General features: G+C 37.2%; 1 protein-coding gene across 2 annotated transcripts in view; it reads left to right on the forward strand.

The window, feature by feature from the left end:
- Positions 1–613: 613 nt before the first annotated feature.
- The window catches only part of UBE2K (ubiquitin conjugating enzyme E2 K), a 73,698-nt gene continuing 52,995 nt past the window's right edge, over positions 614–21,316 (forward strand). Inside the window, exon 1 of one of the 2 annotated variants that reach the window (XM_027836397.1) lies at positions 614–717. In XM_027836397.1, coding sequence (XP_027692198.1) covers positions 655–717 — 63 coding nt within the window. In that variant the 5' untranslated portion in view covers positions 614–654. The remainder of the gene's footprint in view (positions 718–21,316) is intronic. The other variant, XM_027836398.1, reaches the window with a different exon arrangement.

Here is a 21,316-nt window from a genome sequence, read left to right on the forward strand (position 1 = left end):
GCCCAGCTGGTTGCAGGGAGTGTGTCGGGATGGGCTGAGAAGCATTTGGGGGGAAGGGGGTCCCCATGGTGCACTGATCCGGGTCGCGCCGGCTTCCCTTCAGCGGGGTCGCTGCCTCGAAGTACCCCATCAAAGTCCGGGAGGCGGCCAGGAGCCTAGGAGCTGGCCTAAGAGCCGGCCTAAGAGCCAGCGGAAGGGTTTAAAAGAAAGGGGCGAGGCTTGAATGGTCTCAACCTAGGGATCCCGCCAGGTGACCCCCCTCCGCGAGTTTGGAGGGAGGGGGGAGGGTGAAGGGGAGGTGCACGCGCGCGCGCCACGGAAGCCCGGGACCACCCCACGCACGCGGCGGAGCACAGGCCAAAGCTCGTGGCCGGCTGGCGGGCTCGCGGCTTAGAAGCTTCCTGGGGGCTCACAAGGAGAGCCGCTGCGCCGCCCGGCTGGGCGATCGCCATGCGCATGCGCGGCCCCAGCGCCATTTTGGTGGCCGGGCGAGGAGGTGAGTCCACTGTGAGGAGAGAGCGGCGGTGGCGGCGCGGCTCCCCGGCTCTGCTCTGAATCGCTGAGGGAGGAGGCGGCGGCGGAGGAGGTGGCGGCGGCGGCGGCGGTCGTGGCGGCGGCGGAGGCGGGGGGTGCGAAACGGCTGCGGGAGGAGACATGGCCAACATTGCGGTGCAGCGAATCAAGCGAGAGTTCAAGGAGGTGCTGAAGAGCGAGGAGGTCAGGAATGAACTCCCCGGCCGTCCCCCGCCTCATCCCGAGGCCAAGCGCTCCCTTCCCGGGCACGACCTCCTCGACCCTCCGGCACTCCCGGGCGTTCCCCTCCCCCCCCGGGCGGCCCCCCGCGTGCCCGGTCCCCTCTGCGCCTGGTGCTCTCCTCCTCCAGCCCTTCTCCACCCCCCGCCCCGGGCCCCTGTTTGGCGGTGTCACCGGCGGGAGGGCGGCGGAAGGCGAGGCTAGGTTTGGGGGGGACGGCGTGGGGAAGGGGCTGCGCCGGTCGGCGAGCCCGAGCCCCGAGGCCGTGGCCGCTGCTGCAGGAAGTGTGGCTGCGGCGGCGCCGGGAGGGAGCAGGCCGAGGCCGAGAAACCTCGGGAAGTGGGTTGGGGGAAGGGGAAAGGTGGGAAGAGAATCGGACTGCGAGCAGGTCTGCTCGGGGCCTTGGGGGATGGGGGTTCGGGGAGGTCCTGTGCTATGAGCTTTCCCCCATTTTTCCTTTGGAAAGATCCCTGGGCATTGATGAAAGAAGGAAGGAAGATACTTAGGGTGATTTCTTCTTAGATGCATTGGATGAAAGGTAGGCAGGGAAGAGACTGGACAACATGGTGGTTTAGTGTCCTAGTGGAGTGAAGAGATTTTTTTTCCGCTGAAATAAATGATTAATTCCAGGTCTCTCAGGAATGGACCCCTTCATTGACCCCTCAAGTGTTTTGTCTGAGGAAGGGCAGTTTTTGGTTGAATTTAATATTTTTAGCCAATGACAGTGGTTGGTGAGAACAGATTACAGTACTATGTTTTTATATGATCTTTAAAGGTCGATAGACAATGGCTCTTAAGACATTGCTTGATGACTTAAGTTATATACCAAACTTATGTCCCTTCTAGTTAACTTGTATAATACCCTTGAAAAAGAGCATTTGAAAATATGAAAGTTCACCGACTGCCTTCTGAACAAGAATGATAGGTGATTTAATTATCATTTACTGTTCAAAGAATGATTAAAAATTTACAGTTGGACAAATTTTCTTCCTGTTTCTTCTAGATACGTGCACACCCTGTTAGTGCTGCATATATGTAACAGTCTGGTGATGTTATTAAGGTTTGTCATGTAATTCAAACAATGCTGATCTCTGAACAGTTTTCCCACACTTAAGAGATATAGATAGTGCATTATTTATTATCATGATAATTAAAGTATGGAATTGTTTAATTGGAAATTTATATATATCTTCCCTAAAATAGAAGCAGAATATTTAATTTGATTACATTATGATCATGATCTCTTTTAAATGTCTTGCTATTATGGTACTTTGATAATAAGGAGTGTTACTTTTGAAATTTAGTGTTCTGTATAAATGATGAAGAGTAAATCATATCAGGTTGACATTAGACCTAAAAACTTATTGAGTCTACAGTGATCATGAAAAAAGAAAATGCCACATCTTTCCAGGTAGACATAGTATCTTGTGTTTTAGAAAAAAAAATTACTAGTTACTTTATACAATTGGGATGTTTGTGTACTGTTAGTATTCCACATGAATCTTTTCTACAGAGCATGTGTATGAACTTTGACCTATATGTTTGTTCAAGTGCCAAAATGAATGGAGGAATGACTGTGTATTTTTGTGGTACAGTGCAGAAACCATTGCGCTCTTCAGAATGGTAGGTGTCTGCACTGCTACAGACTTAGCTGATTCTAACTTTAATGAAATGGAGGTGCTTCAGGGCCTGATCTGAGTAATCATAGTAAAAGGATAGGTTTTCTTTGTGTTAACACATCGGATTGCTATTTTAAAAATAGATTTTGTATAGCAAAGTTGTACAGTACTTAATATGGATTTAATGCTTCCTTTTCCATTTCCTAGTTACTAAGTACACCCTACCATTTCTAATACTGGTTTCTTTGACCCTTTTAAAGATGACTGACTTATCACCATAGTATCTAAGGATTTGAATTCAGAGTTGCTACAAATACTTGTTTATGCGTAACTGAATGAATACAACTATTCCTATGTACTCCATATCCCCATGAGAGTTTGTTTGAGAGTGGTAAAATTAGAAAGGGAAAACTCTCTTGGTGTGTCCAGAAAAAAACCCATAGATGACTGGGTCAAGTTATCTTTTGGGAACTGCACTCCATCCATACACATCTGAAAGCAAGCGTTCCCTTCTTTTTCCTCCTTCTCCGAAGTCGGTAGAAAAGGACATTTATAGGGAAGGGTCTCACCATTTAATCTTGGATGAAAACAGTTTCCATCATTTATTTTCATTTATTTTTAGTAGGTCAAGCTCTGTAAAAGGATTCTAACACCAACTATGCTTATTAGAGGAGGACTCCTAACTTAATTCATGTATTTTGTTTCTCATGGTGACAAAATTTTGAATGTCTGGTCAAGTTAATATTCTTTCAGTGCTTTGGGTTTTGTTCTCTCTTCAAAGTTTGTTGATATGAGTCTTTAATAAGAATATCAGCTGATATCAAAGGCATTTTGCATTTCAGGAGCCTTTGTAGTTGTAAAAGAACATTTTTATAGTAAGAATTCTTAACTTATCTTGTGAAAGGTTTGTCCAGATTTTTTTCTTCTGAGTTTGGAAATCTAATTGATATAGTCTTTTCAGTTTCTTATTTATTAAGGTTTCGTCTGACTTTGATTTCTAGACCTATTCTTATCACATCATTTCAAAAATGTTTTTTAAAGAAATAGTAACAAAATTAATGGAATGAGATGTAAGGTAGGTCCTCTGCCAGCCCCGAGTTATCCATCAGAATTTACTAGTTTTATTCACATTGTTGATAGCAAGGCAGTCATAAAACCATGAACTTTTTTTTTGCTGTTAATGTTTATTTTCAATGACATTGATATGGAATTCAAGGAATGATTAATGGGAAAAAGGTGACCTTTTTAGTGAGATTTTCACCCTGGAATCCAAGACTTTGTGAACAGATTTTCTTCCAATGTAGATTCATTTTTAAAAAATTAAAGCTGTTGAAATATGAAAAGAGCTTTTGGTATTCCCATAGGGTCTTTAAAGGATCATTTTGTTCAGTGTTTTGAATGTGAGCACTGATTTTGAAGAAATAAATGACACCTGTAATTAGCTTAAAAATATGTAGATGTAAAAAATTACTCTTCATTTTGAGTGGTAATAATTTTGGATATTTTTAAATTTGCAGTTTAGTAGGTAAGATGTTTTGTCTATATTGAGAATATAAGGTCTTGCTTTTTGAACTTTTATTTCATACTACATAGTGACTGTAGTTTAATTAGTTGTATTTATTTTATAATTATATCTACACACATTTGGCTTAGTTTATAGACCTGTATTGAAGGAAACTTAAATTTGTGGCATAAAATCAAATTTGAAAGTTTGAATACATACTAATTACATTTGCTACCTATCAGATTTTCATGCCATGTTAATTTTTAAAGTGTTAGATGTTCCTGTTAAATTTTGAAATTGATATTGATTACTTCTCTTGAAGCTAGTTGTTGGATTTTGTTTTTAGAATATTTATTACACTGTCTTTGGAAGATCAGTGAGGGTATTAACAGTAGGAACCCAAATAAACTCACAACTAAGGGACTCACATAGATATTTTCACACTTTTCATTGTCCACTTGCCTTAAATAAAAACAGACACTAGCCCAGATGTTTTAGTTTTGAAAACTTATTAAATTTGCTTTTCTGGTAATGTTTTTCTTTTTATTTTAAACCAGAAGATAGAACTCTGCCTGAAAGAAATGTGACCATACTGTTTAATATAGTGAAAAAATATGCTTTTAAAGAAAAATCAATGTCAAGCCATTGTTGTTAACCCATTTTTAGTTAGTTGCCTCACATACAGTGTTCAGTGAAGCTGTGTAAATATGGTAAAAAGTAAGGCCTGTTGATTTGCTTGAAAGTTGCACCATGGACCAGCAATGTTGTATTTGGTATGTTTCTCTCATGGATGTCCATCTCATAAGGACACAAATGGACCTAATCCTGATCTGTTCTACCTCTGCGCACAAAATCCACACCTCTTACTGCTCCTGTAAACATGTCCTCTCACCATCAACATTTTTCAAACTTTAAATAGCTTCCCATCGCCTGCTGAACAAAGACAAAAATTCCATTTGACACCATTGACAGGCTCCAATCTACTTTTCTAGCATTATCTCATACTACTCTTTTAGGTAGTCTGTGCTTCAGTTAGACTGGATTACTGATTGTCCCCCAAATACATCTTGGGCTTTGCTCATATTCTTCCTGGTTCCTGGAAAGCATTCTGACCCTAAACTTCTGGTGTCTTAACATTTTTTTTTTTTTTATTCCTTGTAGATCTCTTTCTAATTTGTACTAGTAACCAGTAGGTGGCATAGTGGTTAGAGTATTGGGCTTTGGGTCAGAAAGACATGGAGTTCAAATCCTGACTGAAACACTTTACTAGTATACGTGCCTGTGGACAAATCATTTAACTTTTCTTAACTTCAGTTTCCTCATTTGTAAAAATGAGGCTAGTAATAATATCTGTTTCACAGAGCTGTTGTTTGGATCGAATGAAGAGTATGAGTTATCATCAGAAAAATATCCAAAAAACTAAAGTTGGACTTGATGGTAAGAGATACTTTTTTGTGATAACTCCTGTCAGCATCATTATTTTGGGTAACTCCTTACATTACCTTATGGGCTGAGGCCACAGGGTACAGTGGTAAAAGAAATAGATTTGGAGTCAGAAGACCTGGGTTTAAATCTTGTGTCTGCTCCTTACTACGTTTTTAATCTTGAGAAAGTCACATCACTTCTCTAGACCTCAATTTTCTCATCTGTAAAATGAGGAGGTTGAATTGGATGATCTCTTATGATCATTAGATCAATAGATTTAGAGTTATCTTGGCTCTAAATCTATTGTATTGTCACACTTTGAGTTCTTTCTTCTTCTTTGAGGATTATCTTGCAGTCCTGGCAACCTCTTTCTCAGCTGTGGTTGTTCATCCTTCATTTTCAAAGAACAATGACATCACAATGTTGGTGTCAGGGTACAGTGTGATGGGCTATGCCTGATCAGTACATTATGAATTTGAAAGGCTCTGGACACAGGTCAGGCACAAGTAGTCTAATAGAACATTTGGAAAGGAGATGGCTCTGGATTTGCACAACTTGAGTTTCCTTTGTTCTGAGATTCTGTTTTGCTCATGGAGTACTTTCACTTCCACACAACATGCTGGGTGGTCTTGTAGCATTGTCTCACAGTTGTTATTAAAGTTCTTAAGAGAGACCTTGAGTGTCCTTGTGCTTTGTCTTCTGACCACAACGTGACTGCTTGTCTTTTGTGAGTTCTCTGTAAAAGTCTTTTAGGTAAGTGTGCTTTTGGCATTGGGGCTATGTGGCGAGCTGTTGGAGTTGTGCTCTCTGCTAAGCATTCAAACTCTTTCTCAGCTAATGTTGGGGTGGGAGGAGTTTTCACTCTGCATCACTAGCATAGAATAGGTGAAAAGAGAAATCTCTGAAAGCAGACCTATAGATGTTGTCAAGCATGAAAAACTCAGATCACATAATTTGGGCTATACATATTTTTACTGGTACAGCATCTGTGCCAAAATAACATTCTCTGATTTCTACCTAACTGCACAACTTGATGTCTAATGTAGTTCATTATCTTTATATCTTAGGGAAGATGTTCATTGGAATATAGAAACACCACAAACTGTCTTACTTCTTCACCCTCCCAATCATGTAAAAAGCCTGTTCAGAACTTGTCCTATTGTTATGGGTCATTGACTTGTGGAATTTGTTTTAAGCTTCAGACTACATAGGAAATTAAGAGTATTCTTGCTACCTAGTTGAAACAGGTGCCATACTTTTACTCCCTGTGTTATGATGAAGTTAAGAATTTCTGTTAGGATTCTAAAGCAACACCTGAAAATTATTTGCTGGTCATTTCGACTTGTCCAAAAACTCATCTCTGACTGTGTCCTGGGTTAAATATATCTGTTACTGTCTTATTTCCTTCCTATTTTTTTCTTTTTCCTTTTCTAAGCTTTCTGTATTGATCAGAGCTTTAAAATATATGCATAAATAGATCTGGAAGTAGAAAAAGAGGTGGTTGATTTTTAAGGGTCTTTAGCTGAGTAGAATTAATATTGCAGCAAAACTTTGGAGTGGAAATGAGTTGTTGTCTATGTACCCATTACCACTTGTTATTTGATGTTGATAATACTATCTGTAATTTAGGGCTATTTTCTTCTAAGAGTTTGAAAAAAAATCTATTTGTATCTTATTGCTTGTTAACAATTCATTAAGTTACCAGTTGCTGAGTATCAATTTTGAATGAAATTTAGGAAAACTTGCCCTTGAATGGTACAAGTTTAAATAGTAAGGCAGAAATTAAACCTCATATTCAGGTGATTCTTTTTGTAGATATTTTGCCTCCAAAAGTGGAGAGGTAGAGTGAGGGCCAGAAATTTTACAAATGAACGCCATTTTCAAGAATTTAATTTCCTCACCCTAGTGAAAGAGCCCCAGAAGGCTGAGAAGTTAGCCACTCTTAACTCAACTTTAAGTATGCTGCCTTTACTTGACTTTATGGAGGCACTTATTTCTCTAGCTGTTTTAACCAACCACTCTTAAAAGCTATCGCTACTAACTACCAAAGCAAGTGAAGGAGAGAAATAATTTATAAGTAAACACTTATCCTATTTTTAAAATAGAGTTCCTCAGTTGTTTAGAGATTAACTCTTTGTTTACCTGAAATGGGCAAATTGCTTTCTCAGAGCCTTTATGGTGGCAACAATTTCTGTTTCAAAGCAAAAATTAAAAAATGTGAGTATATATATGTATGTGTGTGTCTGGGGAGGGGATTCGGGGAGGATGATGGTAGTGGTATAAGGGAGGCAGAAGTAGTTCATGTAGGAAAATTTTTTACTGCATTTATTGAAATAACTACACATATACTGTTACTGTCATCAGATAAACATTGTAGCATTGTCTCACAGTTGTTACTAAAGTTCTTAAGAGAGACTTTGAGAGTGTCCTTGTGCTTTGTCTTCTGACCACAACGTGACTGCTTGTCTTTTGTGAGTTCTCTGTAAAAGTCTTTTAGGTAAGTGTGCCTTTGGCATTGGGGCTATGTGGCCAGCTATTGGAGCTGAGCTCTCTGCAGTAGAGTTTGAATGAAACGTTCAAACTCTGCTAAGCCTTCAAACTCTTTCTCAGCTAATGTTGGGGTGGGAGGAGTTTTCACTCTGCATCGCTAGCATAGAATAGGTGAAAAGAGAAATCTCTGAAAGCAGACCTATAGATGTTGTCAAGCATGAAAAACTCATGGGTTTCATAAAAAGCAGCTTTTTAAAATTGTTTTATTATTATTATTATATATTATATATATAATATAATATATTATTATACTCTATCATTTAGATCACAAATTAAAGAGAATTAGATTATATCATATCTTTCACTTAAGAGTGAAACAGTATAAAAGCTAGAAAAAAATACAAAAGAAACTAGTATTTATTCCAACTGGTAATGAGAACATAACACAAACCAAGGAAAGAATAATTTTTGTAACACAAATGTGAATTTAGTCAAATAGGATTTTTAATCACTTAACATCAACTCAAAAATAGTTTTTGGGAAAAGGACAATAAACTCAGAGAAGCAGTGTGAATAAAGGGCTGGACTCAAAGTCCAAAAGTTTTGGGTTTACATCCTGTGTTAAGTAATAGCTTTGTGACTCTGGCCAAGTCACTTAAATTCTTTGAGCATTAGTGTATTTATTTGTAAAGTAGATTGCTCTTAATCTCACTGGGTGATTGTGAGGAACAAATGAGATCACATATTGCAAATATTTTTGAAAACTATAATTATTAAATTGATATCTCATAACAGATGCACCTCTGCAAATTAGCTTAGAAATAAATTATTCCTATTTTTAAGGCCTTTAGACCTGGCAAAATTTCCCTAAGGCTATGTAGGAAAAATATTCTTTCCTTCACTTGGAGCCAGTAATTGGCATTTGGAATTCCACTGTGACTAAAGTGTTCTGAATCAATTTCAGGTTAGTCTTCATTGAACTAGCTGTAGTGGGGAAGCGTGTGTAGGATGTATAAAAAACACTCTAATGTTTTCTTTAAAAGAAAAGTTGAAGTAGGGTTAAGCATGTTCTGCATGACTCCAAAGAATGGGGTGGAGGAGGTCATTCTTTTTCATCTGAATTTATAAGTAACTTTATAATTTATATAATATATAATTATAATATATGATATAAGTATTAATATAGAAAATATATAATAATTACATATAATATAATTTATAAGGAAATAACAGCTATTATGAGAATTTGGTTGTAAATTGCGGTAAACTTGGTAACAAATTGTTTGGTTCTAGGAATTTGATTAATTTTTATAGCATTATAGAAATAGAAAACAAAAAAGGTATGTACCATAGGACATTATTTTCCAATCTCAGGTAAAGATCTACTGAGGGTGCACAGGGAAGAGTTCATGTTCAAAACCTATAGAAAAATTCAGAGGGAGCTGGAGACATAACTAAAATAGTAAGTGATCCATATTCTGTGGATCTATATTATGGAATCCTTGGTATCCAACAGCATCCCACTTCCATTACTGATCGCTGAATTAATTTGTGCATCAATCTTGAATAGCTCAGGAAGTAACAGATGATCAACTTGGATGATTCTACAAATATTTCTTTTGTGTGTGTGTGTATAAACAGACTAATGGTAAGAATACATGTTCTTAAGGAAAAACCTTCCCCATATCAGGTAAACTTACATATTGGATGTAACACATAGTCTAAGATTTGAATAAGTGTTCACTTCGAATAGAATCAGTCAACAACTATTTATTAAGGACCTGCTATTCCAGTCACTATGCTGGGTGCTAAAGTTTGTTATTTCCCAAGTGTAAGGCCATTTAGAGAAAATCAGAAAATATGAGCCTTTTGAAGATCAGTATGAAAAAGGGAGAGAAGATAGTACATTGAATGATAGTAGACTTCGGTAGTAGATGATGAAATATTGAATGTATATGTGATGAGAATGAGAAATGAAAGCAATCGAATTATAAGGATATATTTATTACAGAAAAGAGCCTAAAGCTTAATGTAAGAGAAATTTAGGGCAAAAAGAGGGAAGGAAAGGACCACATAATCAATGACCTTTAGAGGAAGACAAATTAATAAATTTAACTCAAACCAGGGACTTTGATTTTTGAGCTGATTATAGTTACTATTTTATATAACAATTACTTTGGTACTTAGGTGATTGTAATGTCGGTGGTATAGATTGCAACCCACCTACTTTTTTTATACCATGCATCTCTTTTCCTTGTCCTCCTATAAATCTTCTGAGTCTGTCCATTGTGATAGGGGCCCCTCTAGGTTTCGCTATAGTGTCAGTTCCATTTGAGTACATGCCATCTCTGGGTTATGCCTTGCTCTCTTAATGGCCTTGTCTTCTCAATCCCTCCAAAGCATTCTACGGCTCCCCTCTCCCCAGTCCCACCCTTCAGCTGCATTTAGATTTATATTTAAATGAAAAAATAAAAGCTCTTCTTTGGGAACCTACTTCTTTTCCTGTTCTGTGCCTTTCAAAACCCCTAGAATTCATCCCCTCCTTTTCTAGTTTCTGAAGAGGTAACGTTACCTTTGTTCTTGCCAACGATAACCCTTTACCTCCCTTGAACCCATGTAATTCTCTTCCATGATTGTGCTTGAAATCATCCCATCTTTCTAATCTTCAGTATTGCTTTATCCACTGGCTCATTTCCTGACGCCTATAAACATACCCAAGTCTCTTTCATAGCAAATGAACTCTGACTAGATTGTACTACTCCCTCAAGTTGTATGCCTGTGTTCCCCTTGACAGCTAAACTCCCTAGGAAAAAATGTTTACAATCATTCTTCCACTGCCTTTTCTCTTCTCTCATATGTTTCTCAGCTCTTTTTGGTTTGACTTTTGATTTCTCATTCAATTGAAGTTAGTCTTTCCAAAGTTATCAGTGGTCTCTTAATGGCCAAAATTGATAGCCTTTTTTCAGTCTTCATTCTGCATGATATTCCCAGCATTTGGAACTGTTGGTCACCTCCTCTTGGGTACTCTTTCCTCTTTGAATTTTCATAACACTATTCCTTTTTTTTTTTTAAAGGCAATTGGGGTTAAGTGACTTGCCCAGGGTCACTCAGCTAGTAAGTGTCAAGTGTTTGGTCTGAGGCCAGATTTGAACTCAGGTCCTCCTGACTTCAAGGCTGCTACTCTATCCACTATCCACCTAGCTGCACCTATAACACTATTCTTGTTTGATTGGTTCTCTTCCTACCTAAATGCCTGCTCATTCTTATTCTACTTTGCTGGCTTATTTTCCATATCACACTTCTGACTATGGGTGTTCCCAAAAGCTATGGCCCTGTACTTTTTCATTCTCCCATGATACTTTCTTACTTGGTGACCTCAGTCAGCTCCCTTTCCCTCTTGTTTACCATCTCTATATAAACTGTTTCCAGTTTATGTATTATATACCCAGCTTTTTTCTCCTGAGCTCTCTCCTCAGCTTCCTATTCAACAGTTCAAATTGGTTTTCATAGACTTAAAATTCCGTCTGTCCTGGCTCTGTTTCTGACTGCATGCTTCACAACTATGAGTCAATGGCCTTCTCACCCTGGAACATGACTCCCGCCCTGTGGCCCCCTTCTCCCATCGGTAAGAAGCTCTCTTTTGTGTTGTTCTCCCTGCTTCCCCCATTAGAATGAAAGCTTTTTGGAGGTAGGGACCCTCTTTGTGCTTAGATTTGTATCCCTAGCACTTGGTATTATGCCTGAAAAATATTAAATGCTTAATGAAATGCTTGTTGACTGATTGGTATGTTAAAAACAGAAATAATTTTCTTTCTCCCCAATCTTAGCTTTCCTGAATTTCTCTTTCTGTGTAGGATGCCAACCCTTGGCATTATACTCACTCTCTTTCACCTCAAATGTCAAAGTCATTTTCCAGACTTCATAGTTTCTGCCTAAACAACTTATTTTTGGGAATGGCTGTCATTCTTATATACAGGGTATCCCAAAAGTCTCAATGCTGTTTAGTATTATGCATCATGCAATCTTCTGGGACACGTTGTATTTAAATCAGCTCTTTATATATCTCAGTTATCAAGCCTGTATCTGAAGCCTGCGCAAAAGATTTTTCTCTTTACTAACATGGACCCCACCCATAGTTATCTCAAGTCCTTATCACTTGCTTGGACTATTGAAATAGCCTTATAATTGATCTCCCTGCCTCAAGTATCTCGTCCTCTAATCCATCCTACACACAAACTGTCAAAGTAATTTTCATAAAGTACAGGTGTAATCATATTTCATTCCCCTATTTAATAAACTCCAGTGGCTTCCTATTAATAATCTATAAATAATATCAAATATACTCCTTGTATTTGGCATTTGGAGTGCTCATCACAACCCAGCCCCGATTTACCTTTTCAACCTTATTTCTTGTATAATCTTCCCCTTCCTACATCGTACAGTCCTGCCAAGTTGTTTTTCTTAGTTGACAGTCCATCCAAGCCAATCCCTTCACCTTAGTTGTTCTGCATGCCCAGAAATGAACAACTTCTTCACCTGTACCTCCATCAGTTTCAGTAAAAACTAAATCAAAGGCTTTCTACATGAAACTTTTCTTGACCCTTTCTCCCCTTAGTGTCATTACAAATTTACCGTGTATATGTTTTACCTTGTATGTGTTTATACTTAATTTATGTATGTGTTGGCTCTTTGAGGGCAGGGATTGTTCTGCTTTTGTCTTTACATCCTGAGTGCTTAGTAGCAGAGCAACTGGCATGTAGTGTAGAACAGGGGTGGGGAACCTGCAGGCTCAAGGCCACAGGTGGCCCTTTGACTGAATCCAAGCTTCATAGAACAAATCCCCTTAATAAAAGGATTTGTTCTGTAAAACTTGGACTCAATTCAAAACCCCACACTCAAGCACCTAGAAGGACACATGTGGCCTCAAGGACTCAGGTTCCCCACCTTTGGTGTAGACTTAAAAAAAAAACCACATTCTTAAATTTTTCATTATTCTTAACTTGACAAACACTAGGGAACTATGACTTTTTGTAAACGACAGAAGAAGGATTGTACATGAAATCTCAAATTTCACTGCATATAGCTTAGTTTAAAAATTTTTTAATATAACATTAGTTTCAAAGCTCTCCCAATTGTCTGTTTCCTTCTGAACATGCATTTTTATATAATGTGCACTTTAAACAACAAAATTATTCTGAATTTAATACCAAAAGACAACATTTCTATATACAAAGTTAGAGGATTGTGTGTGAAGATACATCCCTATTCTGTGCAGCTTGCATTTTTTTTAAGTATATAATTCAACCTTTTATTCTCTTTTTAAAAAGTTTTTCATTGATATCTTTTGTTTTTACATACTCTAAATTTCCCCTGCATCCCTTCCCCTATTTCCCAGGGAGCCATCCCTTAAAGAATCAACAAGTTATTTCAAAGCAGTTATTTGTCTGTACTCCTTTTTGTTTCCCCTGTGTATTTGTTTGGGGGGGCAGTTGGGATTAAGTGACTTGTCCAGGGTCACACAGCTAGTAAGTGTCAAGTGTTTGATCTGAGGCCCAATTTGAACTCAGGTACTCTTGATTTTAGGGCTCGTGCTCTATCCACTATACCACCTACCTGCCTCCCCTCCTGTAGATTTAAAAAAATGCTTCAGTAACCTCTTCCTCTTCTTTCTCCTTCCTTTTTTTTGGGGGGGGGGACCCCATTGCTGGCTACTCTTTCTTTTATCAAATCATCATAGTGGAGTAAAACATATCCATATTTTATCCATATCTGAAAAGGGATTTATAGTTCTTTACCTTTAGTCTGTAACCTCTGTGTCAGGAGGTGAGTAGCATGCTTCCTCATCAGTCCTCTTGTAGTTATGACAGTTGGGCATTGGATTGATCAGTGTTCTTAAGTCTTTAAAAGTTGCCTTATACATTATACATTGTCTTATTACATTATAGTTGAGGGTGTAATTGCTCACTTGATTCTGTATCAGTTCATATCAGTTTCCCCAAGTTTCTCTGAAACCATAGTTTTCATTATTTCTTATCCAGCACAAAAATATTCTGTTACTCTCTATATGCCATAATTTGTTCAAGCATGCCATAGTTGAGGAACGTCTCCTTTGTTTCTAGTTCTTTGCTATAACATAAAAAGCTACTTTAAATATTTTTGCACTTGAATTTTCCCCCCCTCTTTCTTTGATTTCTTGGAGTTATAAACTCAATAATGGTATTGCTCAATCCAAGAATATGCATATTTCAGTAATTTTTTGAGGCATAATTTCATTTTCCAGAATGGCTAGACCGTTCACAATTATACCAACAGTACACCATTGTTCCTGTCTTCCCCTAGCTCCATCTATGGCCATTTTCCTTTTTTTGGTCATCTTTGCCAGTCAGATGGGCATGGGGTGGAAACTTAGTTTCTTTAGTTTTTGTTTTTCTAATAATTAATGATTTGGAACATTTTTTCATATGGCTGTTGATGGCTTGGGTTTTCTTAATTGAGAACTACTTGTTCAGATCCTTTAACATTATGTCTATTGGGGAATGACTGTTCTTATAAACAGAGTATCTTAAAAGTGTTACTGTAGCTGTGCAGGATATTGTATTTAGCTTATAGACTTTTGGGACTCCCTAATATTTAAATAAGTTCCTTATATATCTGGGATAGCAGAACTTTATCAGAAACTTTGTTGCAAAGATTTTTTTAAAACCCATTAACACTTTCCTTTTTAATCTTAACCATGTTGGTTGTGTTTCTGCAAAATTCTTTTCAATTTTATTTCATCAAATTTATCCATTTTATCTTCTGTAATCAATCCCCTCTATCCCTTGTCTAATTATGAACCTGTCTCCTCTTCATTGATGGGAAAGGTATTTTGTTTTTTTATCCCTTAAATTTATTTTATGATTATTACTATGTAACCAATGGGATGTTATTATGTTGTGGCTTGACATCTTGTTCTAAGCATAATTTCTACCAGGCAACTTTTTAGTTTTCTCACCAGATTTTGTTGAAGTGAATCCTTTCTTACCTCAATAGTTGGAGTCTTTGGGTTTATTTGCTTCTCTTTGTTGTGTACCTAATTGATTCCATTATCATCTTTTTCATTTTTTTAACCCGTGCCAAATTGTTTTGATGATTACGGCTTTGTAGTGTAGTTTGAGATCTGGTGCTGCTAGGCCTCCTCATTTTTTTTCATTATTTCCTTTGTGAATCTTTACCTTTTTATTCTTTCAGATGAATTTTGTTGTGTTTTTTCTTGATCTATAAAATAATCCTTTGATAATTTGATGTGGCATTGAATAAGTAAATTAATTTAGGTAGAATTATCATTTTTATTACATTAGCATGTTCCATATGTGAACAATTAATCTCTTAATTTAGGTCTGTCTTCATGTCTCTGAAGAGTGTTTTGTTGGTCCTTCCCAAATACAGTCTAGTCTACTGTCATTGTCATTCATTTCTTGGGCCAGTCCATTGTCTGTTTGCTGTGTCTGACTAAGATATATATACAAATGGACCAGAACAATTGGCTACTTATACAACTGAATATTACAGGAGGAAGAGAGATGGGAGCAAGTATTAAGCACCTACTTTGTGCCAGTTATCGTGCTAAGTTCTTCTCACATATTACCTCATTTGGTCCTTAGAACAACCCTGGATTAAAAAAAAAAAAAGAAAAAAGAACAGCCCTGGATGGTAGGTGCTATTATTATAATATCCTCATGTTAAAGTTGAGGAAACTGAGGCAAACAGGTTGTGATTTGCCCAGGGTCACACAACTGGTTAAGTGTCTGAGGCTGGATTAAAACAAGAGCATTTGGAGAAACTCATCTATAGAGAATCTCTCCTTTGGATCGTGTGCTGGAGATAATCTGTGACAAGAGTAGACATCTTTTACATGCTTACTTTTCCCTACTTAAACCTTGCTTAAGATCTTTCTGTTGCTGCATCTTGCAAAGTCTTATGATGTTGACTTACATGTGGGAGACACTGTGTTGACAGACGGCCTTTTTGGTAGCATTTATTCAACCAGATTCATTTAATAGCAAGCAAAAAACAAGCACAGAGGGGCCTTGTATTTTCGATACCTGTTTGTTGTGCATTTGTAAAGGTATGGTCTGGTGTGGAATATCATTTGGGAGAGCTTTTCTCTTCTACTTTCATCAAAGTTAACCTCTTTGGGTATAGGTTATTCTCAAATTCTGTATGAATATGAAAATATGTTTATAGATTGGTATTTATTTTTTTGTTTACCCTTTTTTTCCAATAATAATATGGGCCAGGTTTTTTTTCCCAAATATCCTCATCCTTTTCTGTTAATTCCATTACTTTATTTCTAGTTCTTTGCTCCCTCATTATCTTTGCTAACCTCTTCCTGATTTTCCTATTAATGTAGAAAACACCATTCCCCCGGTCACCCAGCCTTGCAACTCACGTCATCCTCAACTACTCACTTTTTCATGCCCCGCTGCCTTCCATAGCCAGTCTTTTGCCAAGGATTGTCAATTTTACCTTCAAAATATCTTTCTCATATTCTCCCTACTCTCCCCTAACACTTCCAGCACTCTGGTCTGGGACCTCATCATCCTAAGTCTGGATTTTTCCAAGAAAACCCAGCCTTTACTTGTATAGTACTCCTTGCTTACTCTAGAAACCAACTTGATAGCCCTTTACTCCTTCTTGCCTTCTCTTCTCATAAGTCTTCAGTGCTTTACAGACTCCTGCCTGATATTTTAGTAGACCCTTTGTAGTCTGTTATATCCCTGATATCCTTGGCCTATCTTACTACTCTCTTCCTCTATTCTGTATTCTAACAAAACTGGAATGTTTTCTTACCCTTCAAATACGAATTGCTTTATGCTACAGCTTACATATTCCCTTTGCCTTTTATCTTTCCCTCTCCCTATTGAATCATCATTTATACTCTAAGGCAAGGGTTCCTAACCTTTTTGTGTGTGTCATGGACCCTTTTGGCACTCTGGTAAAATGTAATGGACCCCCTCTCAGAATAACATTTTAAAATTTAATGAAATGAAATAGAATTAAAAGACTAATTATATTGAACTACATTTAAAAAATATTAAGGAAACAAGTTCGTGGACTCTAGATTAAGAACTACTCTAAAGACTAATTCAAATGGTGCAGTCAAGAAGCCTTCCTAATTCTTTTGGTTAGTAATTAGCCTTTCCTTTTATATCTTACACAACATTTTCTACTATAATGTACTTAGGTTGTGTATCATAGCTTCTGTATACATTATATGCCTCTACTAGATTGTAAGCTCTCGTTCTGCTAAGACAGATAGACTCTTTCTTATTTAAACTGTATACATGGCGTCCCAAAAGTCTTAGTGCAGTTTTAAACTGTTAACACACTGTATAAATGTGCTATTTATAATTCGTCTATCTGGCATGTCTTTCCCTTTTCTGCCCATCCTTTAAAGACCAACTGAAATGTTCCTTCCTTCATACCCTCTATCTATATACACCTTCTAACTGCCCTAAAAATGAGAAAGTTCTTATGAGTTACAGGCGTTATCTTCCCATGTAAGAATGTAAACAGTTTAACCTTATTTGGTCCCTTATGATTTCCCTTTCCTGTTTATCTTTTTATGCTTCTCTTAAATCTTGTATTTTAAAGTCAGATTTTCTATTCAGCTCTGGTTTTTTCATCAAGAATGAAGGCTTGAAAGTTCTATTTAATTGAATGTACTTTTTTTTCCCTTGAATTATATTCAGTTTTGCTGGATAGGTGATTCTTGGTTGTAATCTTAGCTTCTTTGCCCTAATTTTTTTATGTCCCATATTAAAAATTCATAGTCAGTAACCATTTATTATTTAACAAAAATGAAAGAGCCTCTCCCTCTAAGAACTTAGGCTGGATGGAAAGACTATGTGTACATTTAAGTAAATACAAAGTAATTTTGGGTGGAAAGGGAGGAGGTTGTAGGTGGAACAGGTATGTGAAAGACTGTTTATAAGGAGGGATCAGGAAAGGCAGGTTAGAACTGGGCTTTGAAGAAAGCTAAGATGATGCTAGGATGTGGAGATGAGGAGGTAGTATATTTTTGGCTTGTATGAAGAACTACAAGGCCAGTTTGTCTGGACTAGAGAGTGTGTGAAGCAAAGTAATAGATAAAATAAGCCTGGAAAGATTTTGGGAAGCAAATTGTGAAGGACTTTAAATGTCAAATACAGGAGTTTGTATTTATCCTAGAGCAGGATTTCTTAACCTGGGTTCTATGAACTTAAATTTTTTAAAAAAAGTAAGCTACATTTAATATAATTGGTTTCCTCTTTAGTCCTTTGTATTTATGAATTTAAAAACATTATTTAAAAACATCCCTAGGCTTCACTATACTGAAAAAGTGACCCCAAAAAGGTTGAGAACCCCTTTCCTAGGGGCAATGAAGAGCCAGTGGAGGCCAGAGTTAATTGATCAGGGGAATGGCATACTCAATTGACTATGCTTTAGGATTCTCTTAATCAACAAGCACTTAGTACTTACTCTGTGCCAAGTATCGCTAAAAACACAAAGTGAAAAAAATAAAGTAATCTCTGCTTTCATGGAGCTTACATTTGCAGTAATAGTAATTCACTTTTATTAAGCACTTTGTGCAAAAACAAATAATGAAGCAGTCCCTACCCTCAATGAGTTTTCATTTTATTGAGAAGAAACAAAATGTACACAGTTAAGAAAATATCATTTAGCATTTATCAATCTCCTATGTATGTGTCAGGCACTTTGAAGCTCTAGAGAGGCAAAGAAAAATAACTATCTGCTTTGAGGAGCTCAGTCTGATGAGGAGAGTCAGGGGAATAAAGAGAAGGAAGGATGATTAAAAGAGAAGAGTCAGGATATTTGAGGAATGGCTTGACTGTCATGATGAATGATAGGACCTTTTATTTCTTTTGTCACTTCATTTTCTCTTTCCAGCTTCATCATCCTATTTTGTCCTTGTTGCCTATCTCATTCCTCTTACTAGGGACTTAATTATTTAACTGATTAGTATCACCATGATAAAGAAAAATTTGAACTACAAAATTTGTATTAGTAAAGAAAAAATTGTAATTGAAAGACTGAGGCTATCAAGGCTAACAGGTCCACATTAGACTTTAAATGTTTTACTAGGTTTCCTGTTTATTTTGTGTTTGGAAATGATGAAAGGGATGATCTATATAAAGTCTATTATTCCCAAAGTTCAATTTTAACAAATTCGTTTGGGTATCTTCATTGTTTTATTGTAGAGTTTTGTTATAATGAATATGTTGCTAAAAGTCACTCTGCAATAACAAACCATGATTCTAGAAGACCTAAGATGAGGCACGCTAGTCATTTCCTGGGAAGTGATGTACTTAAAATGCAGAATATGCCGTTTATTTCTGGACATAGCTAGTGGAGAAATCGTGCTTCACTTTACCATTCATATAAATGTTCTGAATTGATTGGAGAGAGAGAGGTTTCATGTATGCATACTTCCAATTCCATTTCTGTCTCAGCAGTAACTAGATCTTGGTTTTGGATTCTGTTTATTTTGTCTTGGAGTGAAGGATGATTGGGGTGTATGAAATGAGGGTGTATGAAACTCTCCAAGTGAGAATTGCTTTCATGATGAAAAAAATAGCTAATGTGTACAGGGGATCAACTATCAAGCTCTTTCTCTCTCTGCCTATTTTGCAAACTACTGATCAACGAAACTATTCATATAGAAGGGGAATAGCTTTGTTGTGCAGAAAGTTCTTTGTTAATGGTGGTCTACCACCATAGTGGTATTTTGTTAATCTGATTACAACCACTTCTTTGTATCTGCACATTAGTGGTTAGTACAAAGGGTGGCACATAGTCAGTTAATAAATATTTGTAGATTATTTATCTGGTTCCTGTTTTTATAAGTTATTCTCTAAAGAACATCTGCATTGTGATATTTCCCTACAATGCATGATTTATTGTCAGTGGGATGGGTTCCCTTTGGCTCTCACACTCTGATTCTTGATTTCTTTTTGCACTCTCACCCACATTAAAACTGGCACCCAACATTTTACAAGCCAGCATTTACAATCTCTATCAGTAAAATGTAGGAACTAGCTGAAGCTAACTGGAATATATCATTATCATTATAGTGTTGTTATTTACTGTTATACTATTTTTAGAGGAAACTATTCAACATTAAACTTTGTAGGACTTTTGAAAATTATTATTTTTAGGTATAAATCACTACCCTTAATATACTTGCAAGTTTTAGGAGACTTAGCAACAGCTGCAGATATTTCCATCTTGGATAATATAAGTCAATATGTAATCAGCTATTATCTTTGACTCCCCCTCACTTTATCTTTTGACTTCCTCTTGTAACTTTTTGAGTAACATAGATGTTTACTTTTGTGGTACCTAATAAGTGCTTCCTTTTTCATTCTGCATCTTAAATGCTGTGTGTTATAATGATTTTGAAAAGGGTACCTGGGAAAAAATAAATGGAAAAGGAGAAAGGATCATCATTCCATGAATGTTCATCTTAATGTGTACCCTGCACTGTGCTAGGTGGGGGAGTTATGAAGACAAAAGCTTAAAAGTGGTCCCTACCCTTGAGCAGCTCAGGGAAAACAATAGATATAAAAGTAATAAATACAAAGTAAATTTTTTTTTTTTTTTAGGAGGAAAGCCCTGTCATTTGGGGGAGAGAATCAGAAAAGGCATTGATCCTTTTAGAGGGTGGAGCTAGGGTCTAGTTACTAGGCAAATTTTTTTTTTTTTGCAGTTGGGGTTAAGTGACTTGTCCAGGGTCACACAACTAGTAAGTGTCAAGTGGTTGGTCTGAAGCCGGATTTGAACTCAGGTCCTCCAGACTTTAGGGTCGGTGCTCTATCCACTGTGCCACCTAGCTGCCCCGCTAGGCAATTCTTTTTTTTTTTTAATTAATTTATTTTGATTCATCAACAATCACTTCCATATGCTTTTAAGTTTAAAATTTTTCTCCCCCTCCCTCCACACCACCCTCCTCAAGACATCATGCAGTGTGATATAGGTTATACATATACATTCCTATTAAACATATTTTCACATTAGTGATGTTGTAAGTAAGAATTAGAACCAATAGGAGGAACTGCTAGAAAGAGGAAACAAAACTAAACAGAAGAAAAAAAAACAGCAAATAATATACTTGAATCTGCATTCAAACTCCACAATTCTTTCTCTGGATGTGAATAGCATTTTCCATCATGAGGTCTTTGGAGATGTCTTAGATCCTTGTATTGCTGGGAAGGGTTAAATTTATCAATATCAGTCATCGCACAACTTGGGCTGTTATTGTGTACAATGTTGTTCTGGCTCTGCTCACTTCACTCAGCATCAGACCATACAAGTCTTTCTAGGTTTTTCTGAAGTCTGCCTGCTCATCATTTCTTATAGCACAATAGTATTCCGTTACATTCATATACCACAACTTGTTCAACCATTCCCCAATTGATGGGCATTCCCTCAATTTCTATCCTTTGCCATCACAGAAAGAACTGCTATAAATATTTTTGTACAT

Source organism: Vombatus ursinus, unplaced genomic scaffold (genome assembly GCF_900497805.2).
Source record: "Vombatus ursinus unplaced genomic scaffold, bare-nosed wombat genome assembly UNPS02014818.1, whole genome shotgun sequence".
NCBI lineage: Eukaryota > Metazoa > Chordata > Mammalia > Diprotodontia > Vombatidae > Vombatus > Vombatus ursinus.